The following is a 24,117-nucleotide window of genomic DNA, read 5'->3' on the forward strand; positions in this document are numbered from 1 at the left end:
TTACAAGGAAAATCCTTTCCACAAGTTTGTGGAATAAAACTTCTACCTCTTGACACTCAATTGTCAAATGCTAGCATGGAACCTCAAGCATCTGGAGAGAAAAGATCCATACAGATATATTTTAAACAGAGCTTTAGACTATACAATTTCTCAGTGAAAGGCAATATTACTCTCCATGTGTTCTCATACCTGGCATGTCACACAACTTGGTGCTTACTTTCCCTCCATGTCAAAGAACAGTAGATGTTCAGTACCCAGGCTAATGTACTGCATAGCTAAATACATATAAGGTTCTAAAGGCGAAATCGATTGCATTGCAAATGCTTCTTTGGTCTAGCTCCCAAATTATCTCGGCCTATATATGGATAGGTATCCGCAATCATTTTTGTTACTAATGCTCCTGGTCTACTACTGCAATGTGTGTGAGGCGCATTGCCAGTGCTGCTGCTTCCCCTTCAATATTACTTAATATGATTGAGTATACTGTAGCAAAATGGCCAATTAATTTCAAAACAGCAAGTGCTGGTGTACCATGATTTATGGTATAAATTGCAGCAAATACTGTACCCCGAGTGGCACAGTTGACAATTGGGGAACTACTCAAGTAGCAAGCACATAGTGAGAATTCTATATTTATCCTGAGGTCCCGTATCGGGAAACACTAATTGAAACTGATTAGTTTTTTGGGCTATCCAGAACAGAAATTCCTCCTGTCTGGTGGGAATCTTGTCCATAATATCATTGATAGTTACAGGAGTAACCGCAGGCACCGCTGTGGCTGGAAAGCTTGAACAGCCTTCTAATGCGCCGTCATTATTGTGAACATAACAAACTGTGTTAAACTTCTGTGTAGCATAACATGACCAGTAGAGAAAGTGTATAGTTCACCCACATTAAGCAGTGACAAATTGGGATATGATGTGTAGGTTGCTAGGACGGGCCATATAGCCCAGTCATTGCTGAGGGGACCCAACCTGCTGTTGCATAAATGATGTGGCAGGGCACCTTAGAACCAATTTGCTGGAAAAGTGACCCAAAAGTAAAATACTTCAGTTTTATAAGTTTTATGAGCATCAACCATGAAAGTAACATCTCCACTCCCATTTTTTAGCCCATATAATGGTATAACAACAGGTCTGCATTTAGCTGAAAGATTAAAAACATTTGCCAATGTTGTGAATTGAATTCAGAGAGGGAATACTCATAGTGGGGTATCCTTTTCAAAGTACAAGCTTGAACAACCTGCAGACAAAAATAGGGGCTCCCTATAATGCTGAGTATGATTTGTCCCTAACACCACCAACATCTCCATTTAAATGTGAATAGGGTACATTGGGCTTGCATAAGAATTACTCAGGAGATCTGTTAAATAAGTACTTTACCTAAGAACATTGGTGGTGCCATGTTATATGGTTCCCACTAGAAAAGGTGGGACTGTGTATTAGGATGACAGAACTTTAGAATGCAGGGACTGAGTACATATACACCACCAGAGAATAATGGCTCAATCCCTAGCTAGCTCACAGTGCCTCACCCAAACCACTAACCTTCTTGGGGTGGCAGGTGATTTTGGCAACCTCAAACATGACACTCTGATCTCCAAGGGAAACGTGGAAACAGATCTTACACCCTTCGTTGTTTACTTACGCATGACCATAGTGAACAGAAGAAAGATACAAATAAAGTTTTCAATACTTTTAATTGAAAACCTTTTAATCCTACATAGAAAGAATGAGCTGCAATTTGTAGGAAGATAAAACAAAGCAAAGCAACCAGCATTATGAACATGGTGAAGAAAAAAAACAGTCCTACCATAGCAGTCTGATTTCTCTATATATTTCCATCTATCACTACCCCTACACGGTGAGCATACTGTGCACCTTCTGCCCGACCTCTTAGGTTAGCCTGAGCCCCCGTACCCGGATAACTGGACCAGGGAATTGCCTGACATGGAATTTGCAATCTCTTTTTGCAGGATGGAGGATATGCATCGACAAAGCTGCATGTCAAACACAGCATTCATTCCAAGACAGTCGTGATTGGAGAGATCCTCTCTGACCACTGAAGGCCAATATGTCACATACATAATAAAAGCCACTGGGTTAGGCGTACAACTCTGTTGCAATGATGTGTCTAGATATTAGAATCTGTCTCCGAACAGGCAATGCAAGCACTAGGCTATCTTGTTCTGTGTTCCTAGCCTTGAACAGAGTGTACATATTATGTCGAAGGAAAGGCTTTCTAAAAAAAAAGCAGCATGTACAGTGTCTTCTATTAATAATATTGTGCAAGCATAAACTTATAAAATTAAATTCTCTAAAAATTATGTCAGCCTAAAACATATAAAATGTGAAACTAAAATGAAGAAGCAAAGTGGGCCCAATAAGGCCTCACAACATTAGCTCTCTTTGGGAGATAAATAAGTATCCCAATGAATGGATGTAAGCATGCACGAGTTTGTGCATGTTATGTGTTTTTAAATATCAGTTCTCTAATTGCAAATCACTATTAGGTTTAGATATGGTTCTGGTCCTGATGAAGGCCTATTGACCCATTGAGGTTAATTCTTCTTAAATAACTTGCAGACCAAGGATGCTAAGGTTATAGATAACTCAAAGCCTTGACTTTGGTGTAGGCTAGTACCATTGCTTTTAAACTTATCAGGGTAACCTACAATAAAACAAGCCATGCGGTATATACCCAAGGAGATTTTAAAATAGCCTAATCCCTACAGTATGTAGGAGCTCCCTGAAACATGATTGAACCTTCTCAGATGTACCGCCATTCTGAGTGAGGGTCACAATGATGAACCATCCCACTAACAAATATGGGGTGAGGGACCCTTTACAAATCAAAAATAGTACTTCCTTCTTCGAGCTGGGTTTTTGAATGGGAAGAGGTAATTTCCTGGCATTTCTAAAAAAGAGGGGATCACTTCTTCATCACATTATAGGGGACTGCTCCTCCTAAAAAAATGAATCCCTTATGTCTCGTGAGGTCGTATTGTTCCCTTTACAGTGATGCCTCTCCCGCAGAGATCGGTGTAGTCTGCCATTAATTTTTTTGATGTGACATCTGTGTGCTGTGGGCACTTTTTGTCAACGCAAACAAGAAATTAGGAATCTAAAGATGCAAAGGAAGTACTTCCATTGCATCCTGCATTTCTTTATTCAGAAGAAAATGCTTTTGGTGCTTGCAGCAGAAGCATTTACTGGTTTAATTCCTTGGACAAACTGTTTCGACCTTCGAAGTGTGGACGTAATGCAATGGAGGTCAATGGGTCATCCACAACTTAAAAGGAGTTAAAAAAGATGGACGAGGTAATGAAGAAAGTCCTCTGGCTTGTGAGGGCCTTATAATTTTTTTATTTGTCCTAAGTCTATGTTGCCTTTTCCATAAGCACAACCTTGCCCTGACATTTGGAAAAAAGGGGTGAGACCTGTCAAGAAACATTGAAAAATGGCTGCTTAAAATTCCTCCAAAAGTGTAAGCACTTACTATAGTGCTGGACCTGTGAGCATATCTGTGGCCCGCTTGCCAGTGCAACAAGGGCCAGAGACTGCTATCTACTGGCTGCAGGAGTAATCAAACAAAGAATTTGATCAGAAAGATCCCAAAGATGGCTGACAGAAGGATGCCCGGCTGAAGTCGCATGCTGCTGTCCGTGCAGGCCACATCAATGGTTACGGTTGCCCCTTGAGATGATCCTGAGCTGCTTCCCATAGCACAGAAACTTGGAGTCGCACAGCCACGTAAAGCAAGTTTGGTTGTCTGAGAGCCTGCGGAGAGAGAAAATAGTTAGAAAATTGAGAAGGAGATGTTACGAATGGGGTCTCTAGTTGGCAGAGGTGTGCGCCCTGTCCACGTAGGGACCACCACTCTAGTCAGGGTAAGTCAGATGCACACCCTAACTTAACCTGTGCACACCCCCTGGTAGCTTGGCACAGAGCAGTCAGACTTACCTTGAGAGTCAATGTGTAAAGTATTTGAGCACTTTTTAATTATACTAATTCAATGAAATACCACAAAAAGACTCTGCACCTGTTTAGAGGAATAGAGAATATTTCTCTGATTAAACCAAGATGGAAACAACAAACATCCAGTCAGTAGAAGCTGAGATCTGAAGTGTTAGACGTGACATCATTAGCGTAAGTCTCCCTTCCATTTTTTGACGGATTGCCTCTGCTGTATTTATGCTTTGGGTGCTGTGCCTCTGCTAATCAGTGCCACAGTGCAAGTTCTCCCTATGTTAAATTTATATACTGATTGGTTATTCCATGATTGGGTTATTTGATTTACCTGTGATTGGGTTATTTGATTTACCTGTCAGCCCCTAGTACAGTGCACCATGTGTGCTTAGGGCTTGTAAATCAAATGCTGCTGGTGGGCTTGCAGCACTGGTTGTGCCACCCACAGAAGCAGCTTGTAAAGTGTGTCTCAGGCCTGCATTGCAAGGCCTGTGTGCAGTCTAGCACTGCCATGTCAACTTGGCCAAGTGCACCCCCTTGCAAGTCCCTAAACCTTTCCTTTGCTTCATATTAGACACCCCTTTGGTAGGCCCAAGGGCAGGGTGCATTGTAAGTACAAGGTAGGACATGTTCTGATGTGTGTAGCGTGTTCTAGTTGTGAATTACAGCCATTTTCGTGTTTCACTATTGAGAGCTACCTGTTCTCATAGGCCAGAATGAGCAGCTAGATTATTACATGCTTATAATCCTAACTGACTCAGGGAACATGGTAGAAATTCGAATTTAGTATGCCTGAACTCAGAATAATAAAATACATCTTTTAGTAACGTTTATTTTAATATTCTGTGTTTGCAAATACCACATTAAGAAAGCAGGTATTTGCTTGCCTAACCATTTAAGCCTGCCTCTGCTGGGTTGTGTATTCCTTGTCTGGGTTTGTGTGTGACAGAGCTGGGGAATTCCAGGAGACAGGCTGGGACAGCCCAGTGGTGAATAGAGAGATTTACATCCAGCTGGGAGGGAGGGGTCCACCTGGGACCTGAATAGGGCTTCCTTCTACAATGCTGCCTCCAATGAAGCTCCGGCCATGCCCTCCAGTCGACCCCGACCAGAGGACCATCCCCTCAGCCTGGGAGCTCCGGCGATGGAAGCCAGTCGACCCCAGCTGAGTGGTTTTCCTTCCCCCCCTTTGGATCCGGCCCTCAGCTTGGGAGCTCCGGCGATTGAGGCCAGTCGACACGACCTGAGTGGCTTTCCCTCCCCCGCTTTGGATCCGGCCCTCAGTCTGGGAGCTCCGGCGAGTGAGGCCAGTCGACCCCAGCTGAGTAGCTTTTCTCCTCCCTCCTTGGATCCGGCCCTCAGCTTGGGAGCTCCGGCGATTGAGGCCAGTCGACCCCAGCTGAGCAGCTTTCCCCTTCCCTCTCTGGAGGAGTTTGGCAGTCTAGCCCTCACGATTTCATCTGGCTCGCCTCTTGATCCTCTTCCTCCAAAACTCTGGAAGGTGTTTCAAGAGGATCTCTTCCAGCCCTTGCATGCCATCCGTTGCCAGTCGTTTGAAACAGGGACTGTACCGGGCTGCTGGAAGAAGGCAGTGGTATCTCCGCTCTTAAAAAAACCTACGCTCGACCCTGTGTGCCTTTCCAACTACCGGCCAATCTCCCTGCTTCCTTTTCCAGTCAAAATCATGGAAAAATTGGTTACCCGCACTCTGTCCGGCTTCTTAGAAGGGAACACCTGGTTGGATGAGACGCAATTCGGTTTTCGCCCAGCTCACAGGACGGAATCCGCGTTGGTGACCGTGTTAGACAATCTGCGGGCGCGAGTCGACAGTGATCGGGCAGCATTTTTGGTGTTGCTCGATATGTCGGCCGCGTTCGACACGGTCAGTCATCCTACCTTGATTTCGAGGTTGGAAGAATGCGGGGTCAAAGACAAGGCTAGGGACTGCTTAATCTCCTACTTGGGCAGCCGTCAGCAACGGGTTTCGCTCCCTCCCTTCAGCTCAGAGGAGCGGAGAGTGGGACAAGGAGTACCCCAGGGCTCAGCCATCAGCCCTATACTCTTTAATATCTACCTCCGCCCTCTAGTCCAGCTCATTAAATCATTTGGGATCTCCGCATTTAATTATGCGGATGATACCCAGCTGGTCTTTTCTCTGGAGGGACAGGATGCAGTCCCATTGGAGACTTTTCACCGGTGCATGCAGGCTACAGCGGAATGGCTCCGTCTGAACTCGTTACAGTTCAATGGAACCAAGACAGAGGTCCTGCACTGCTCCACTGACCGAGTTCCCCGAGATCTCCCAGATGACTTTTGGCCCCCGTCCTTTTCAGAGACGGTGTCAGCCGCACAATCGGCGCGTAATCTGGGCGTCATTTTTAGGCCCAACCTGCAGCTGGATCTGCACGTAAATAAGACCACCTCAACGTGCATGATGCTGATCCGCATGCTGCGCAAGGTTCTACCCCTCCTCCCTGAGCAAGCCAGACCAGAAGTAGTGCGAAGTACCATCCTAAGTCGACTTGACTATTGTAACGCACTGCTTCTGGAGGCCCCGGTAACACTTCTGGGCAAGCTTCAAAGGGTGCAAAATATGGCTGCCAAACTCGCCCTCTCCCGCCCCTACTACAGCTCTTCTACGGCAGCGCTACAGGAACTCCACTGGCTGCCGGTCCATTTACGCGTTCGCTACAAAGCAGCGTGTATTGTGTTCAGGGCTATCCATGGCCTGGGCCCAATCCCTCTGCGGCGAATGTTTGCCTGGTACCTTCCATCCCGAGCCTTACGTTCCTCGTCGTCCAGGCTACTTGTAGTTCCGCGCTTCCAGAGAGTGAGGATGGGTGGCCGTTCGTTCAGAGTAGCGGCGGCCAAACTCTGGAACTCCCTGCCAATATCCCTGAGAAGTCTTGAGGATCTCTTAGCCTTCAGAAAGGCGCTGAAAACTTACCTTTTTCCTAGGACAGGTTGAGCTACTGATTTTGCTGGATCATGGGTCAAAGCGCCAGGATGCCCTTGGTGGTGACAGGTTTGCGCTATATAAGTATACCACAATACAATACCCCCCATTGCTTGTCTGAAGTCTCTGCCCTGCACTGTGAAAGGAGAAGAGGAATCATGTCAACAGAGTGCTCCAGAGCTGTATCTTCCCTCCCCTGTGCTGACTCCAACTCCTGTGGGGCGTCTGGTGTCTCTGCCCTGCACAGTGAAAGGAAGAAGAGAGGGGCATATTACCAACAACTAGCGATAATTATCACTATGTTGGCTTAGCGGCAATATTTTTATCGCCGAGCTGAGGCGATTTTTATCGCTTAGGAACCTTGCTATTATCAAGGTTTATCTTCTAAGCGATAAAAATCAGCCAAAATGCATGAATATCGCAGAAAAGTCAGCCATATTCATGCATTACCGAGCTAATTCTCTTAGCCATGTTATCCACCTACCATTGGATAACATGGCTAAGAACTGCTCAGGGCAGGTGTTAGCTTTTGGAGATATTCGCGCTTAGCGCGAATATCTCCAAAAGTTTGTAATAGGAGATAGCGATTTTAGCGACTGTTTCCAGTCGCTAATATCCTGGCACGCCCACTTTGCATGTCATTAGTGATAAATTTCACTGACATGCAAAGCGGGGCCCAAGATGGTCGCTATCTCCTACTATCTGTCGCTAACTGGTGTTAGCGACAGCTAGGTAATAGGGAGATAATTTTATCTCCGCTTTCTTGGCTTTTAAAGCCAAAAAAGCGGAGATAAACCCACTTGATAATATGCCCCTGAGTCCTGTAAACAAAGTGCTCAGGAACTGGTTTGCGCTAGGCAGAGGCCTCTCTGCCTTCAGAGAACAAAGGATTTTGGGGTATAAATAGTGGGACCCCGATCCCAAGAAATTAGATCACTTCTGGAACAAGAAACCTTTCTGTCAAGGAGAAGAACCAAGGAAGCTGCAGGAGTTTGGACTGCCCCTCTGCCAGTGTGCTGTTTGCTGGGTTGGCCTGCAGGGGTTGCTTCATTGCCAAGGGAAAGGAGAAGGAACTTTGTAAGGCTACAGAATATTCTCCAAGGGCTTTAACTGTGCTTGCCTCCTGCTAAACTCTCAGGGCCAAAAGAGTTCAACCCCAGCTCCCTCCTGAATTTCCTTGCTGGGAATTCAGACTCCAGTCACTTGCCTGCCACTGGGAGCAGGAAGCGCGACGCATCGAGAAGAAGCATGTGGCCGCCGCAGCTGAAACCGTCGCAATGTCAGAGAAGCGAGCCTTCATCGCATCTCCATGGAAGCATGTGTTCATCGAAGCTGCCTGCTGTCGCATCACAGGTGAAGCGTGTCGCAGGGCCTGTCGTGGCTCCAAAGTACAGAATCGTCCCAAGGCTGCCAGGGCGTCATCGCATCTTCATCGCTGCATCAAGGGCGCCATCTTTTTGCATCGCAACCGGATCGTCGCATAGCATCAAGGCACAATCTTGCGCACCGCAACGGGTCCGCAAGCCGAGAATCTATGCATCACCTTTCCTGCCCTGGTTTCCAGACTCACAACTGGATGTATCCAACTCTTTGTTTGGGGACAGGCACCTCCCTATTCAGCAGCGTGCCAGCTCCTTCTTTCGAATTTGCCCAAGGAAGCCCATCAGACTGGTGATTGGCAATCAGGGTGCAAATGTGACACCCCTTTTCCCTTTGTGTGGCTGTCCAGAGGGAATGCACAAAGCCCAGCTGTCACCCAACGCATGCGTATATTCAGAGACAGGCTGAGGCGCAGAAGGGTTAAAATAAGAAAATGCCAACTTTCTAAAAGGTGCATTTTTCAGACTAGCAATTTAAAATCCAACTTCAACATACGTTGTGATTTTAAATTGTGAGTCCAGAGACACTAAACTCCAAATCTCTATCTTTTCCCAATTAGAAATTACACTTAAAATGTGTTTAAGGCAATCTCAATGTTAACATATGGGAGATAAGGGAAGGTTTGGGTCTGGCAAATACGTTAACTTGCCAGGTCGAAATGGCAGTTTAAAACTGCACACAGAGGCTCTGCAGTAGCCAGCCTGAACCATGTTTAAAGAGCTGCTGAGTGGGTGGCACAATCACTGCTGCTACCGGCTCACTAGTAGCGTTTAATCTACAGTCCCTGGGCAAATATAGTCCAATCTACTAGGGATTTATGAGAATTGTAAATATGCCAATTGTGGATAACCCAATGTTAACATGATTTGAATTACAGAGCATATGCACTTTAGCACTGGTTAGCAGTGGTAAAGTGCTCAGAGTCCTAAAGCCAACAAGAACTAAATCAGCAAAAAGGGGAGGAGGAGCGTAAAACATTTGGGGGGACCCTTCAGTAAGAGCCATTTCCAGCAGGTGTGATTTGAAGGAGGGACCAGCACATGAAGAAAAGCAAGAACACATAAACAAACCAGACAGGGTAGATACTGTATGAAGAATCTTCTCTGCAGGTTTACCTTCTAGAATCCTCTGCATAAAGAATAGCATTTCAGAAGAGAACAGCATTATGAGTGCCAAGGTCATTGAAGCCGTAATTCTAACCTTTGGAGTTACTGTTGTCACCAGTACCGGATCCTCAGAGGGAGAACAAACAAGCCATTGATTTATGGACCCTGATGGTCCACACTGACATGGGCATAATGGAGGATGTTGGATCACTGCATCTCCTTCCCCTGAATATATCTCATTCTGTGGCAATGTTTTTCCTTGAGATTTCAACTGCTTTAACTCCCGTTACCACAAGAAGACCCTCACAGTGAGGTTTAAACATGAAATTCTACCATCTCTCATCAGTTATGATTTTTAGGAATACACAAATGTTACCAGAAAGAGAACCAAGTCTCACAAAAGCTGAAGGGTTGCAGAGGTACTGGAAATATTTTTTGAAGTCCATTTTTACAGATCAGATATGCACATGTCATTTTGCTCACACAAAAACCTTTCCAAGTGAGCTCATGTGGAATTGTCAATTTCTTTCTTCCTCAGGGAAAATATTTTTCAACATGGAGAAACTCTTTTCCTTTCACCCTGACCAGCTATAGGGCTTTTCCTTTGCTTTCCATTCAGGAAAGGAATTTACCTCTGCATTTCTCAGGAGTAGATTTACGCCCTTTTCCATGGTGTCAAGAGGTTATAGATGAGATTATGAAAGAGCAAAAGAATATAAATTTGTGGGTGTGCACAAACTGATAACCCCACATGCCATATCAACACTAGAATGCCAACTAACATCTCCTAGGAGTAGGTGTAATAACATGAAAATCTTTATGTGAGTAAATCATGTTAGTAGAGCAAAACAATTTTTTGTAGCTTCGAAAAGTAATTTTGCTGACACAATAGTGTGGTACTGTGTCTTACTTTTATTTCTATGGTACAATGTTGGGATTTAGATTTTATTATAAGTGTTCTTAGAATGGGATGATGTGCATAGGATTCTTGAAGAGATGGATTGAGAAACGGTTGGAGATCGGTCGAGCTTAGAAGTGTTTCCTGCGCATTAGTGGGTCCTTATACAGCACTTAAATAAATAGATTATTTTATATAATCTTGTCTCCCTCTCGTCTCTACAAATAGCTTTGTGACTTGTGAATGAACTATTTTCCAAATGTGGACACTTCCTCACTAACTGTCTTTTGGGAACAATTGAAGGGCCTGCACAAAGCCAATCCCACTGAAAAGGATCAATGAGAGGTAGCTATTTCTCTACAAGAAGATAGTAAGCAATTGAGCTATGTATTTCACCACTAGAAGCCAATTCTAAAATGGGAGCACCGTGTCATGGTGGTATCATTCAGACCGACACATTAACTTTGTCCAAAAGTATTTCACTTTTCTGCAGCTGAGGCAAATAGTCTGTGGCTAGAAATCAGCCATGCCTCCCTATCATGGCAGAATGGTCAGACAGCAGAACGGTGTCTAAAGTAGGAGTTAATTTCCTGATGTCCTATAACTGATGTCTCTCACATGTCTGGGTGATTTCTCCCAGTGAGTGGGGGCATTCAAATCGATTGTTTGTCTGAACCCACCAGTGATTTACTGGATGGTCCATCATGAGAATGGTGGTCCTGCAAATTCCATTCCAGACAGTAGTAGTTCTGTGTAGTAGGTCTCCACAATGACACATGTGTCTACCATCAGCAGCATCACCTTTCCCACACTTTAAATGTGGCAGGGGACTACAAAGGTGGGTGGACGAGGCACCTCTCAACTTTAGGGTATTAAAATAAAAAAAGAACAGAATACGAACGAAAGGCTGAACAATGAAAACATACACCACCCATCACAGATCTGAGTTTAATCCATCATTTATTTTCCGAACCACCCCATCCCAGTTTAGATCCAGCCACATCCAAATTAGTATTGACCCTGCTCCCCATGTGAACAGTCCAGCCTGAACTGCCAGGCTAAGTCCTCCCTGGACCAGTTTTGGATTATCACCCCTCATCAGCTAGGCTAGCTTGAATCGAGTGGCACAGTGAGCACTGGACCCACATATGGGCATACCTGTTCCATTTAGGATGGTAAAGGCCGAACAAATAGATGATGGAGGAATCCTGAACAATGGAAACATTCACCCTCATTTGCAGATCAAATTTCAATCCATCTCTTTTTTGCTCACCACACCCCACCAGGTTGGACCAAGCCATATACAAATCAATCTTGACCCTGCTTTCCATGGATACAGTCCAGCCCAAACTGCCAGGCCAGCTTTCCCTGTACAGAAAACATGCAACTTGGGACCGGTTTCGGGGTTTCACTCCACATCAGTCAGGCTGGCTTGAATCCAGTGGCCCATTGATCACGGGACCCACATCTGGGTATACCTGTCCCACTTCGGGCGACAAAAGCAAAAACAATAAATGATGGATGGAATGCAGAACAATGCAAACATTTAGCCCCAGTTGTAGATCTGGGTTTAATACACAGTTTTTTGCTCACCATGACACACCAGTTTGGACCCAGCCATATGCAAATCAGTCAGCACTGCTCCCCACTGAACAGTCCAGCCCGAACTGCCAGGCCAGGTCCTTCTTAGACTGGAAACAAGCATCCTGGGGCCGGTTTCGGGGTATCACCCTTCATCAGCCCAGCTAGCTTGATTACCTAGGCACTGTGAACACAGGACCCATTTCTGGGCATACCCATAGCCACTTAGGGTGAAAAAAGCAAAAAGAAATAATGATGGACGGAATGCTGAACAATGTCCCACATAAATGACAATATAAATATCACAATGGGATACAATACAAATTCTGTGCCTTATGGTTCATGATGGGTGGATGCAACCAGACCATGAGCCTGGTAAATCTATTGGATTCCGGGTGCTATGAGCATTGCCACAGCACTGACATTAAAACTGAAAATTACAACCACCCTAAAGTAGGAGGCACTATACATTGTAGTGGTATGTGCATGTGGGGAGAAATGATCAACAAACAACCATGCACACCGGAGAAGGACACTTCCTGGTCTTCCTTAATGCTCCCCCAGGGCAACCAATAGGAACTACCTAGGCAACCTCAGCATTAGGACCATCAAAAGTCCTAAAGCTGCTGACAGGTCTGCATTACTAACACATTGGGACATATTTAAAAGCCCCTAGTGCCACTGGAGCATCCCTTTGTTTGACGCTCAGGTGGTGCTCGATGCAGGCCCATATTTACAAGGGTGCACTAAGCCACTTTCTTTGGCTTAACTAGTCTTGCAAATATGACCCTCTGCATAGCAGTTTTTTGCAGCAAAGGCGCGTGCAATTGGGGCTGCTTTGGGCGTGCCCAGCAACACCGATGGCTTTTTGACACTGCTCCAAATTTACACGGCTCTGTATGCTTTAGACAGAGCCAAACACCTTTCAAAAGGAAATGTTAATGTAGTGCAATGAGGAGAAATACATTGGTGCAAGCGGGCCTGCGTTGTTAACATGGAGCATCCCTGTGTTTTCAATATGATGCAGCTTGGTGCAGCAAAATTGCTTGTAGTACCGCAATGCAACATTTTCATGTGAATAAGCCCCATTGTTTTGTATAGACATAACATCAGAATGGGGCATGATATTACACACTCATTACCCTGCCACATCCTGAAACAGATGAAGAATGCCCTGGTATGCCCAGTTGTTTGAACCATCACATTTCCCGCAGATGTAAATGAGTTAATCTAGTCCATTGCATCTTTCCCCTCGTCTATCAGACCCACAAACTACAGCCGCATTCAACAGGTGCCACTTATGGCCAGGTAGAAGATATTGACACCACCAAAAATAAACATATTCCATCAAAAGCGTATCTGACCTGTGATGCAGATTTGACCTTCATCATGTATGTGTAGAATACCCAGGAGAAATACATGCCTATAATTTGCTTAAATATCTGTCTACAGGCACCATGAATTACCCGACCATCAACACAGAACATGGGGGCATATTACCAAGCAATAGCGATAATTATCGCTATTGCTTGGTTAGAGACAAACATTTACCGCTGAGCTGCGGCGATTTTTACCGCAAATAAACCTTGGTATTACCAAGGTTTATCGCAAATGCGATAAAAATCGCTGCAATGCATGAATATCGCTGAAAAGTCAGCGATATTCATGCATTATCGAGCTAATGCTCTTAGCCATGTTATCCACCTCCCATTGGATAACATGGCTAAGAACTGCTCAGGCCAGGTGTTAGCTTTTGGAGATATTTGCGCTTAGCTCGAATATCTCCAAAAGTTGGTAATAGGAGATAGCGATGTTAGCGACTGTTTTCAGTCGCTAACATCTTGGCACGCCCACTTTGCATCTCATTAGTGATAAATATCACTGACATGCAAAGTTGGGCCCAAGATGATCGCTATCTCCTACTAGCTGTCGCTAATTGGTGTTAGCGACAGCTAGGTAATAGGGAGATAATTTTATCTCCGCTTTCTTGGCTTTTAAAGCCAAAAAAGCGGAGATAAACCCTCTTGATAATATGCCCCCTGATTCCCTCAAATTTTAGTAAAATGTGGTAAAATTAGGTATATCTCAGAATGACCTCCAACATTAAAATTAGCACTTGAGTAAAAGTCATGTAAGAGAACAAAAACCCTCACCAGAGCTTGTTGTGGCTGAATAACGCATGCACTTTGTCTCCACTCCAGTGCACTGCATGGTTTCCGACGTATAGCAGGAAGCGGAAGATGCATCTAAGCAGGACCGGCAGATGACACCATTCTTTGAACCACCGGGTGATGGCACTGAAACAAAATGAAATACTGGATTTGTAAAATGCATAGACTTTGGATATTGTACCACTGAAAAGGCGATGATGGAACGATATGGAGGACCACCTCTTTCAAAGATGGCTGACGTTAACAACTTAGGGAAGTGTCGATGTTACAAGGGATTCTTGGAGTTTTGAAGGCCTGTTTAAGTGCTGGGAAATCAAGGTTCACATAATGGTATTAAGATGATGAAATGCAGAGATGTAATGGTCAAGTTAGTCTGCTTTTAAAAAAAATTGGTATGTTATGTCGACATCATGATTTGCTGAGTAGGTCAGATCCTGACTAATTATCGGTGACACGTTAAATTCTGCCCCTCGCATAAACCGCTGTTTACAAAAGGAACGGAATTATGGGTTTGGTTTCACTTAACGCATCCAATTATAGGATGCGTTAAAAACCCAACATTATGTTTCTGCAGGTTAAAATTGTCTAAATTTAACAGGAGAAAACATACTGTATTTACTGTATCATGTGGATTTTGGTGCACTAAACACCAAAGTCTGCATGCTATTTTCCATAGAACTCATAATAGGTGTTATTTTTCACACCCAATAAGTAACGTACCCATGGTGTTGTTGTTTACCTGGCCCAAAGGCCCTGATTACGAGCTAAGGCATTATTTATCACCACTGATAAACGACGATACCACAGGTACATTATTTATTTGGTGCAATAAGTAACGCCTATTAAAGTTTATGGGGAAAAACAATTGGATTTTGGTATTTAACGCACCAAAATCCACATGATACTGTAAATATGGTATGTGTTCTCCTGTTAAACTTCTGTGGGTTTGACCTGGTATTTAACGCATTCGAATAGAATGTGTTAAATATTTTCACACTTATAATTGCGACCCATGAGTAAACAGGAGTTCACACAGAGATCTGAAAATTACGAGGAAATTGTAGTTAGGCTCCTAGAGATGTGGAAAGAAAAGCTTACTGTAGTGAAGTACTGTGAAAAAGACAAGATACCTAAGTCTGGATCAGGACTGGGGCATCACCACTGCTGCATGGATTGGCACCGCCTCATTGCCTCGGCTGCACCCTACATCCTCGATGACGACGCAACCAGGATCATGCTACCTTTGTTCGTGGGCCTTACTGGGTCCCTGTATCCGGCCCATGATCCATCGCAGTCGGCTAGAACGTTTGACTTTGTCCCGATCCGGCATGACCATACTGTTTGAAGTGGTGCACAAATACTTTACACATTGCCTCTAAGCTAAGCCTGACTGCTTTGTGCAAATCTTCCTTGGGATTAGCACAGGTTATTTTTGGGGTTTTCGTGCTTCTTACCCTGACTAGGATTGTGGTTACTGCTTGGATATGACTCATACCCTCGTCAACCTACAACCCAATTTCTAACAATGAGCCAGGCCAAGATGAAGCATTTCTGGACACTCTAGACAGTGCAGACATGGAAACGAGTTGCCCAGAGGAAAACATAACATCAACTAATAAATAAGATGAATCTGTCTACCCTACATGAGTGAGAGAGACTTGAAGAGGTCACTAGAGACTGGCCAACGAGACCAAATTCTAACCAGCTGTCATCTGCCTGTGAGAGATAAGTCCAGATCACCGTTGAAGTCCAACTAAAAAGGGCTCCTCCTTTACTATTGTCATATAAACTTGCTAAATGAGAAACAGCGTGATGCTCCTGACATAGTTTCAGACCATATTAGAGAATCTGGTAATGATGCTTAATCATCCCTAAATACTATGGTTAGGTGGAGGGTTCAAGTTTTTATAGTTCTAACAGTGAAAGTAATTGTTGGGTTCGGCATCTTACTATGTAATTTGATATCTTGGTGGGTTCTGAATGAGTTGGACATCAAGATGACTCTACCTTGAAGTGTCTCACTGGGGCCATATTCCAATCTGCACTGCGTTACATTAGATCTGTGCATGAACATACTTTGCTGAGGTGGGAGATTAGCTGCTTTCCCAGTACACCAAAACATTTAAGGCTCCCTCACTTTAACTGTGCATCTTGCATAAAGGCAAGTCTTTGGAAAATGGGAGGGGTATCCTAATGCACAGTTATCTACATAGATAGGTTTTAGAGATTTCTCCCTATTTAGCCAGGTTTTTCTTTTCCCTTATTTCTTTTTTTTGTTTGTGTAAGAACACTGCACAGCCTGTAGCTCCAGTTTAGTTATATACCAGGTCCATCTAGTTCACTAGACATTTTCTGATTACTGTCGTCACTGCACTTCGCATACCAGTTTTATTACACTGACTCCATCAACAAGTGCTTTTGTATGGAGCACAAAATACCTGGTAGTCCTCTGATTTAATGCCATGGCCTCAGCAACTACATTAAACTAAAAAACTATGGGGCATATTATCAACAACTAGCGATATTTATCGCTAAATAAGCTTAGCATAGCCGGATTTTATCGCATAGATAACTTGCTATTAGGAACGTTTATCTCCAAAGCGATAAAATATCCGGTGACAGGGGTGAAATGCGTGTATATCACTGGAAATCCACCGATATTCAGGCATCATCGCTAATAGGGAATTAGCCTGAATATCCCTCTCCCACACAGTCTAAGAACTGGTCCGAGCAGGCATTAGTTTTCAGCGATATTCGCTCTTAGAGCAAATTTTTTTGACGCTACGCCTGCGTTGATAATAGGCGATAGCGATGTTAGCGCCTGCTTTCAGTTGCTAACAGGTTGGATACGCCTACTTTGAATGTCATTAGTGATAAATCGCTGACATGCAAAGCAGGCCCCAAACCGCTTGCTATCACCTAAAAGCTGTGGCTAACTGTTAGTGACAGCTTGCTAATAGGGCAATGAAATTATCGCCGCAATAATTTCATATCGCCTGCCTTGGTAAAATGTCCCTATATTTTTTTACAGAACTTGTCAAATGAGTATTCATCCGGAAGAAACATCTTTCTCCGCCAGAAAGTGAGAAAATGGCAAAGAATATCATGCATTTCGTAAATAGACCTGGGATGAGACCCCCTTGCTAAACCCTCCCTGGAAGGTGGAGGTTGATGTTTTGATCAAAAAGGGTCTGCTGCTGAGAGTACTTAATATGTGGCCAGCTCTGTATGGAAATTACGTACCTTTTAAGGCCACTTTCCAATACCAGACACCGTTCCTAATATCTATTGAGCTCCAACTGGGGAGAAAAGCCTGCTCTAGATTCAAACACCCAGATGCAAACATAAGGTGCAGGAGTTTTTGAACAGATACTTAGAGGAGAAGCAACACTCAATGATCTCCCCTCATATCATTTGGGAAGCATGTAAGCCCTTTATAAGTGGGGAGCTGAGCCAAGATAATGTCTTAATGAATCAACAACTGACTAACGAGAAAGCCCTAGAACTGCAGACAACACCTATCACAACATAATACTATAAGACACATACTGACTCATGAACTCTTGCAAAAGAAATTAGTGCTCAAATAATTATTCACTTAACTGGCAGAAAAGGCCTCACTGTGCTTAACGCAAAGAGAGTATGGGAGTGGCAAAAATGCAGGACACTTTCTGGCCAACGGAGGCACAAAGAAGCCTACCATACAATAGAATCTATAAAAAATTAAAAGGGGGAGTTGCTCACGCATCCGGTAGATATCTTATCCATCTTTAGTGGCTCTTATAAAAACGTATACACGCATCCGGTAGATACCTTTTTCACTTTTAGTGCCTTCTATAAGGGAAAGGATAGGCCTATATTTTTATGTGCAGAGTAACCTGCAATATAGAACTGGCCTATCTTTTTATGTGCAGAGTTCTCCACCTCGACTTCGAAGTCCTCACAGTTGTAAAGTTACTATTACATTCTTTGTTTGTGAATACTGAAAAAGACTAAACCTACACAATAGTGTGAGTCTACCTTTCTGAATTGAGCACTGAGTATGGACATTTCTGTAGCACACACTACCCACCGTTAATGTGGTAACAGACTTACATGGCCTGTGGTATTAGTGTAACAACGCTCAGTATATTAGATTGCGCAATACTGAACTGAAATTTTGTCGTGCAGCTGCTGATTGGGAGGGAGAGCTGAGAATCATAGGTGGTTGTTTTTAATCTGCCAAACAAAAAGTCTTTCTAAAATCTTTTATAGCACTGTTGCACTTTTAAGCTGGGAGGCGAGACAGAGGTTAGCGCTCCAGCTTTTTCAGGGGGATTGTGCATATAATGGCATCAGATGTGTGGGCGCAAGCAGTGGATGGGTCCAGGGGCCAGGAACTCCGGTTCATCTCTAGTAAGTAAAATAACTTACGCTCACCTTCAACTATTAGCCTCACAAAAGCCCCTTAATGAAAGCTGGCTGCACTCCATGGATTTAAAGGTGCTCTGTAAACATTGTGCCTCACCCCTGCCACGGGTGACTGATGCCAAGCCGTGTTCTAGAAGGAAACCTACTTAATTGCAGAACACTGTCTGGACATAAGTTAGAACTATTTGCCTTCTTCAATGACAATAAACCAGATGCAGCATTTCTGAGGGACACCTGTTTCCGTGCTGAATCCGACCAGACCCTCTTCAAGCCCTGCCTCCTTTTTATTATATCCATCATTTAGAGTAGAAAAATGAAAAAGGCAGAAAGATTTCGACCATCCTCAAACATGAGTGCAGTCGCTCTACTGAATCTGTAGAAATCCAGGATTGCGAAAGACTGCTGTTCGCTATCTCGATCTCCCCCACAATTACCTTCTCCGGAGTTTTGCTGTATTGGCCACCGGGCCCAAGTAGTAAGTTTCTCCACTCCCTTCCTGAAGTGATTGCTAACCTCACTAGCACTAGAGAAAAATGTCCCCTTATGGGAGATTTTAACCTTCATTTGGAGGAGCTAGATGATACTCAAGCTGCTGGATTATTACACGGTCTTTTGGCCATATAATTTTCTCAAAGGGTTCTCGGACCTACACATGTGAAAGGCCATCTACTTGACCCTGTCTTTTCTCAATGATAAACGGCTAAAGATTCAAGCGCCTGCATCGATAATTTGGTCAGATTCATTTATGATTCCAGTTACCCTTGACACCCCCTCTTGTCCTTAAATTGTTAACCAGATTCCTGGAAAGACCGCCCCTGTTCCAAACTGCCAATTGAATCATGGAAAGATGCCCTGATTGACTCAAGACCTGCTCTAGGCCTAGACCCCATCTTAGCAAATGATAAAATCTCACATTGGATTACTTGCACTCTTTTTTGTGTTGACATTTTTTATTGAATTATGCAATAAAATACATACTAAATATCAATGTGAATAAGGAAAATCGGAAAACCTTATTTGCAAAATATTTGAAAAGAATAATGAATTGATAGGTTATGAAATTTACTCCTAGTAATAGAGATAAGGAAAAAGTTAACAGTACATACTCTACAATTACTTGCACTCTTGATCAAGTCATCCCACAAAAAACATTAACCAGAAGAGTAAAAGATAAATCGGCTCCCTGGTATACCCCCAAGCTGTGGAAACTCAAACAAGAATGTAAAAAAGCTGAAACGTTTTGGAGAAAAGATTAAGGGAAGTTAAGCAACCAAACATACAGAAATCACATCCGAAACTACCATGCGGAAATAAAAAAAGCTCAAGCTTCACACTGAGGAAAAAATCAATTGTGCCACAAACTCCTCAAGTGAAATGTTTTGCACAGTCAAAAAACTATTAGATCCCTCCTCCACTGGCTCTCCCTCTAATCCTCCCCACTGCAGTGTAATGATTTTTTCAGAATATAATCCACAAAATATACAGCGATATTCCAACCTTCAATGAACACCAGCACCATGAGCAATAAGAAAGCTACACTGGTCACAAACCAGCCTATTCTCAGTGCTTTCCCCCCTCTGAAGTTGAACAGTTTGACAGATATACTTTGTAAGGTCAAATCCAGCTCTCTAAAAAGATCCAGCCACTGCTCGGATTTTAGCCAAAGTTGCTGACCAGATGTTTCTTACTTTGCTGGAAATGGCCAACCTATCCTTGGCTGCGGCCCTGGAAACAGGCCATGGTCAAGGCGTTATTGAAAAAACCTAATTTGGACCCCTTTGGTTTAGGAAATTACTGACTGATGTCCCTGCTTACCGGAATAAGTAAAACTCTAGAAAAACATGTCAATTTTACTCTCTCAGAAGTTTTAGAAAAATATGATATTTTGTACCACACACAGACCAGATTTCTACCCTACCATGGCACAGAGACTGCTCTTCTAGTGGTGGTAGAAGAAGCCAAAAGAAAAATGCTGGATCAGAGAGGCTCAGCAGCAATAATCCTCCTAGATTTCTGCTTTTTGATATCCTTGCTGAAAACGGTATCTCTTTCTTCACTGAAGTTCTTTCTGAAAGGCAGGTCCATCCAGGTTTTTGACGGCGGTTGTGCGTCAGGTATTTGCCTCTTAGAAGGCAGTGTACCTCAGCGCTCATCTCTATTTAATGTTTATATGAGGCTGGATAAACAGCTCCTGCCTTAGACTAAACGGAGGGCAAATACAGTACATGACGCTGGGCAATAACTTGACCTCCTCATGTAATCTGAGCTGGCCAAGCTGTCTAGACCCCACTCCCTGCCCTATAAACGCCATAAAGAGCTTAGGAATGGGGCTGGACAAATCCCTGCACTTCAACACCCTGAGAACGCTCTGAAAAATGCTCTCTCTCTTTCCTCCCACTTCAAAGAGGTGGATAGTCCAGTCTATTATTCTTTTCTGCGTAGACTGCGGAAATTCCCTTTACTCAGCAGCCCCAAAGGCGACAATACGAAAACTACAAGTGATACAGAACTCCGCCGCCCAGACGTTGTACGATCTACTTAGACATCAGTCTGAAAAGACTAGCTCTTGCTTCCCTCCATTGGCTTCCCGTGGCCGAGAGGGATGTACGTTGTTACGACGCAATGTATTACATTGCGGTACTTTACAACGCGTCTTTTACAACGCAAGTCGTTACCACAACTTGCGCTGTAGGGGTGCTGGACTTAGGAATAGGTAAATTTACTATTCCAACACCAGCCTACGTGCAGTAGGGAAGGTGTTGGAATAGTAAATCTACTATTCCTTAGCCTAGAGCGCCCTCTAGCGCAAGTCGTGGTTACGACTTGCGTTGTAAAAGACACGTCGTAACTGCACTACGGGGTAACATCCGCGTTGTAAAGGATGTTCCCCGGCTGAGAGGATTAGGTTTAAATCACTATGCATCACCCTTAGGGCACTCCTTGAAAAAGGCCCTCTAATCTCCCACACTTTGAAATCGCCATACCTCTCCAAGAGAACCTTACGCTCCTTCATGGCCCACCAAGCCATCGTCCCTAGGGTCAGAAAGGTCAAATGTGGAAGGCGCTGTTTTGCCTGCAAGGTGCCCAAACTATGGAACTGCCTTCTGTATTATCTGAGATCAGCTAAAAAGGAAGTTCCATTTCAAAGAGTATTAAAGACTTGGCTTTTCCAGAACAGATCCCGGTAATCCTCATTTATCCAGTCTGAGCCGCACAATTAGCGCTGGGATGCCTAAGGGTAGCTATGCGCTCTATAAGTGTTGTATAGAATAGAAAAGAATAGATCGAAAAACAAGAGATTTTATTGGACATCCAACCTTTACATTTAAAGGATAACATTGTTTGATGTATATCCAACTGTATTGAAGGCATCTTCTAGACAAACACAATATGTGTCTTTTTGAATAGATCTAAATGTCGTCAGCATTTAGGAAAGAGGTTTTTAATTAATTGTACAACATAATGACATAGCTATTTTTATCATATATCACCACTTTAAGATTTTCTTTCATTGTATGTGTATTTTGAATGTACATTATCATATGGTAAATAGGATTAAACATCAAAATAATAAAAGAAAATACAAATGTGATCTCAAGTTGGATGGAATTCATTATTTTTTTAATTTATACGTTAACATTTTTTTGCATAGGTTTGAATTACTTTGTTAAGCTACATTCCACTATATCTTACAGTTTGTTTTCGGAAGGTAAAAAGCATCAACATTCTGGGGTAAATTCTAAATACAAAGAACAATCCACTGGCTCATTTTATCCGGGGGAAAGAGGAGATTCAGTCAATAAAGTTCGATATTAAGAGTTCTCTTAAGAATCAGTCACATCCTTTAGATTTGAAATAGGAATGCATGGGAGACCCTGAAAGGCGTCTTCTGAAGCCAGACTGGACTGCCCAAATGCTTATGGGAGCCTGGCAGGTGGCCATGTAGTCCGGTATTTACACGTAATTCATCTTATTTAAAACCTCGTGGTAGACCCTGTTAGCATTTTAAATCTATTTTCTTTTAATACAGGCATATTTTCCATTTTTTTTTCTACCTTACATTAGCCTCTTGCTTATGGGAATGCTCCAGGAAACCTATAGTGAGAGCATTTAGTAACATTCTGTACATTTGTTCCACACGCTTCATTTATGCCATGGTAGTACAATAAATGTAGCCAATTACATGTTACTTGGATCAACTATACTAATATACACTTATTTATATTTCTTCCTAGAGCGAGAAGGTTAACCTCGAGTTTATTACCACAGGACGCAAAACTGACATGAGAAAACACCACGTACTGCCTCCGAGATTGCATGTAACAAGTGCTTTACAGAGCGAAACAACATTTTGTATAGTCAAAAATCCTCACGAGTGTGGTTTTACCTTAATGCAAACATTTAACAACTTGTGTCCTGGAATTGTTTGAGTATCTTTTGCCAAAACAAATGCATATAAAAAAATGCTATAAAATAAAGGATCTATGCAGAGCATAATATATATTTTTATTACCATTGTTGAGAACGGGAGACACTTCACTTTTAATGAGTCATGGCCTCTCTCTATACTAAACAATGGTCATTAATAGATTGTTACACTCTTTGCATCTGTATATATGTTATATATGGTATAGTTATACATACACTGGGGTGGTGTAGCGTTGCAGTTATCCGTGGTGCAGCAAGCTGAGCTGGTTCTTACTGTTATGTATGGATTGCTCAAACTAGTGATCTTATCACAATCCCTGGATCGCCCACAGGATCGTGCAAACGTGCTGATTGGTGCACCACCTATAATAAAGAGAAATAAAAGGTCAATGCGTATTTTTGGCTGCCATAACAAAACCAGTACAAAGGGAGAGTAAAGGAAATGTTTATTTTGTAAATCATGTCCAAAATCATAGATGAGCACTGGATCCAGGAAGCATGGGTGAGTTTATTTGCCTCGCACTTTGAGTATTATTACAACCAACAGAGCCCTCTCCTTTTGCCTCTAACGTAATGGAGTAGAGTTTTATGTAGTGCTTCAATTTAGGTTTCAATTCATACCCCTAACTGTACACAAATACACACACTCACCCACACACTATATATATATGTATGCTGATGACACCATCCTTGTGACAGACTGACAGACCTCCTTTCAGTGTAATGTAACCCTTGACTATAACTGGTGTGAAACCTATGGGTTTTTCAGTGAATTTCAAAGGTTTTTTGAAAGCACATTTCTATAGCTATGAAATGTAATATTTTTTAAAATGAATTGTATATTTATATAATACTATTTTTTTAATGTTTTTTTTTTCCCTGGAGTGCTCCCGGAGCGCGTACCGATGCGCTTAACGGTAATCGCAATTTTGCCGCGCACCGGTTCGCGTACCGGTGAGCGCCCCGTTTGTGCTATTGCCGCGAACGAAAACATGATCGTGACGTATCGCGTAGCCGCGTGATGCGTGTTATGACGTACGGCGTAAGCGCACCCGGAAGCGCCGGAGCACATACGATCGCGCTACGTAAGCGCCCCAGGGTGCGCCCTAACGCGCATACGCTACACGCCTCCGGGTGCGCCCCGGGGCGCGTAGCGTAAGCGTGTCAGGTCATGTGACCTGAAAATAACACTTTTGGTTTCCAAATGAAGAAAGCCCCC

The 24,117-nt window shown here is 43.4% G+C and overlaps 1 protein-coding gene across 1 annotated transcript in view; it reads right to left on the minus strand.

Moving 5' to 3' along the window:
• Positions 1-1,682: 1,682 nt before the first annotated feature.
• LOC147701005 (phospholipase A2 inhibitor and Ly6/PLAUR domain-containing protein-like) overlaps positions 1,683-24,117 on the minus strand; it is an 87,254-nt gene continuing 64,819 nt past the window's right edge. Inside the window, exons 3-5 of the mRNA XM_086929833.1 lie at positions 23,115-23,261; positions 14,043-14,186; positions 1,683-3,779 (exon numbers count right to left, since the gene is read on the minus strand). Coding sequence (XP_086785959.1) covers positions 3,586-3,779; positions 14,043-14,186; positions 23,115-23,261 — 485 coding nt within the window. The 3' untranslated portion in view covers positions 1,683-3,585. The remainder of the gene's footprint in view (positions 3,780-14,042; positions 14,187-23,114; positions 23,262-24,117) is intronic.

The sequence above is a fragment of the Lissotriton vulgaris genome, chromosome 7, assembly GCF_964263255.1.
Source record: "Lissotriton vulgaris chromosome 7, aLisVul1.2, whole genome shotgun sequence".
NCBI lineage: Eukaryota > Metazoa > Chordata > Amphibia > Caudata > Salamandridae > Lissotriton > Lissotriton vulgaris.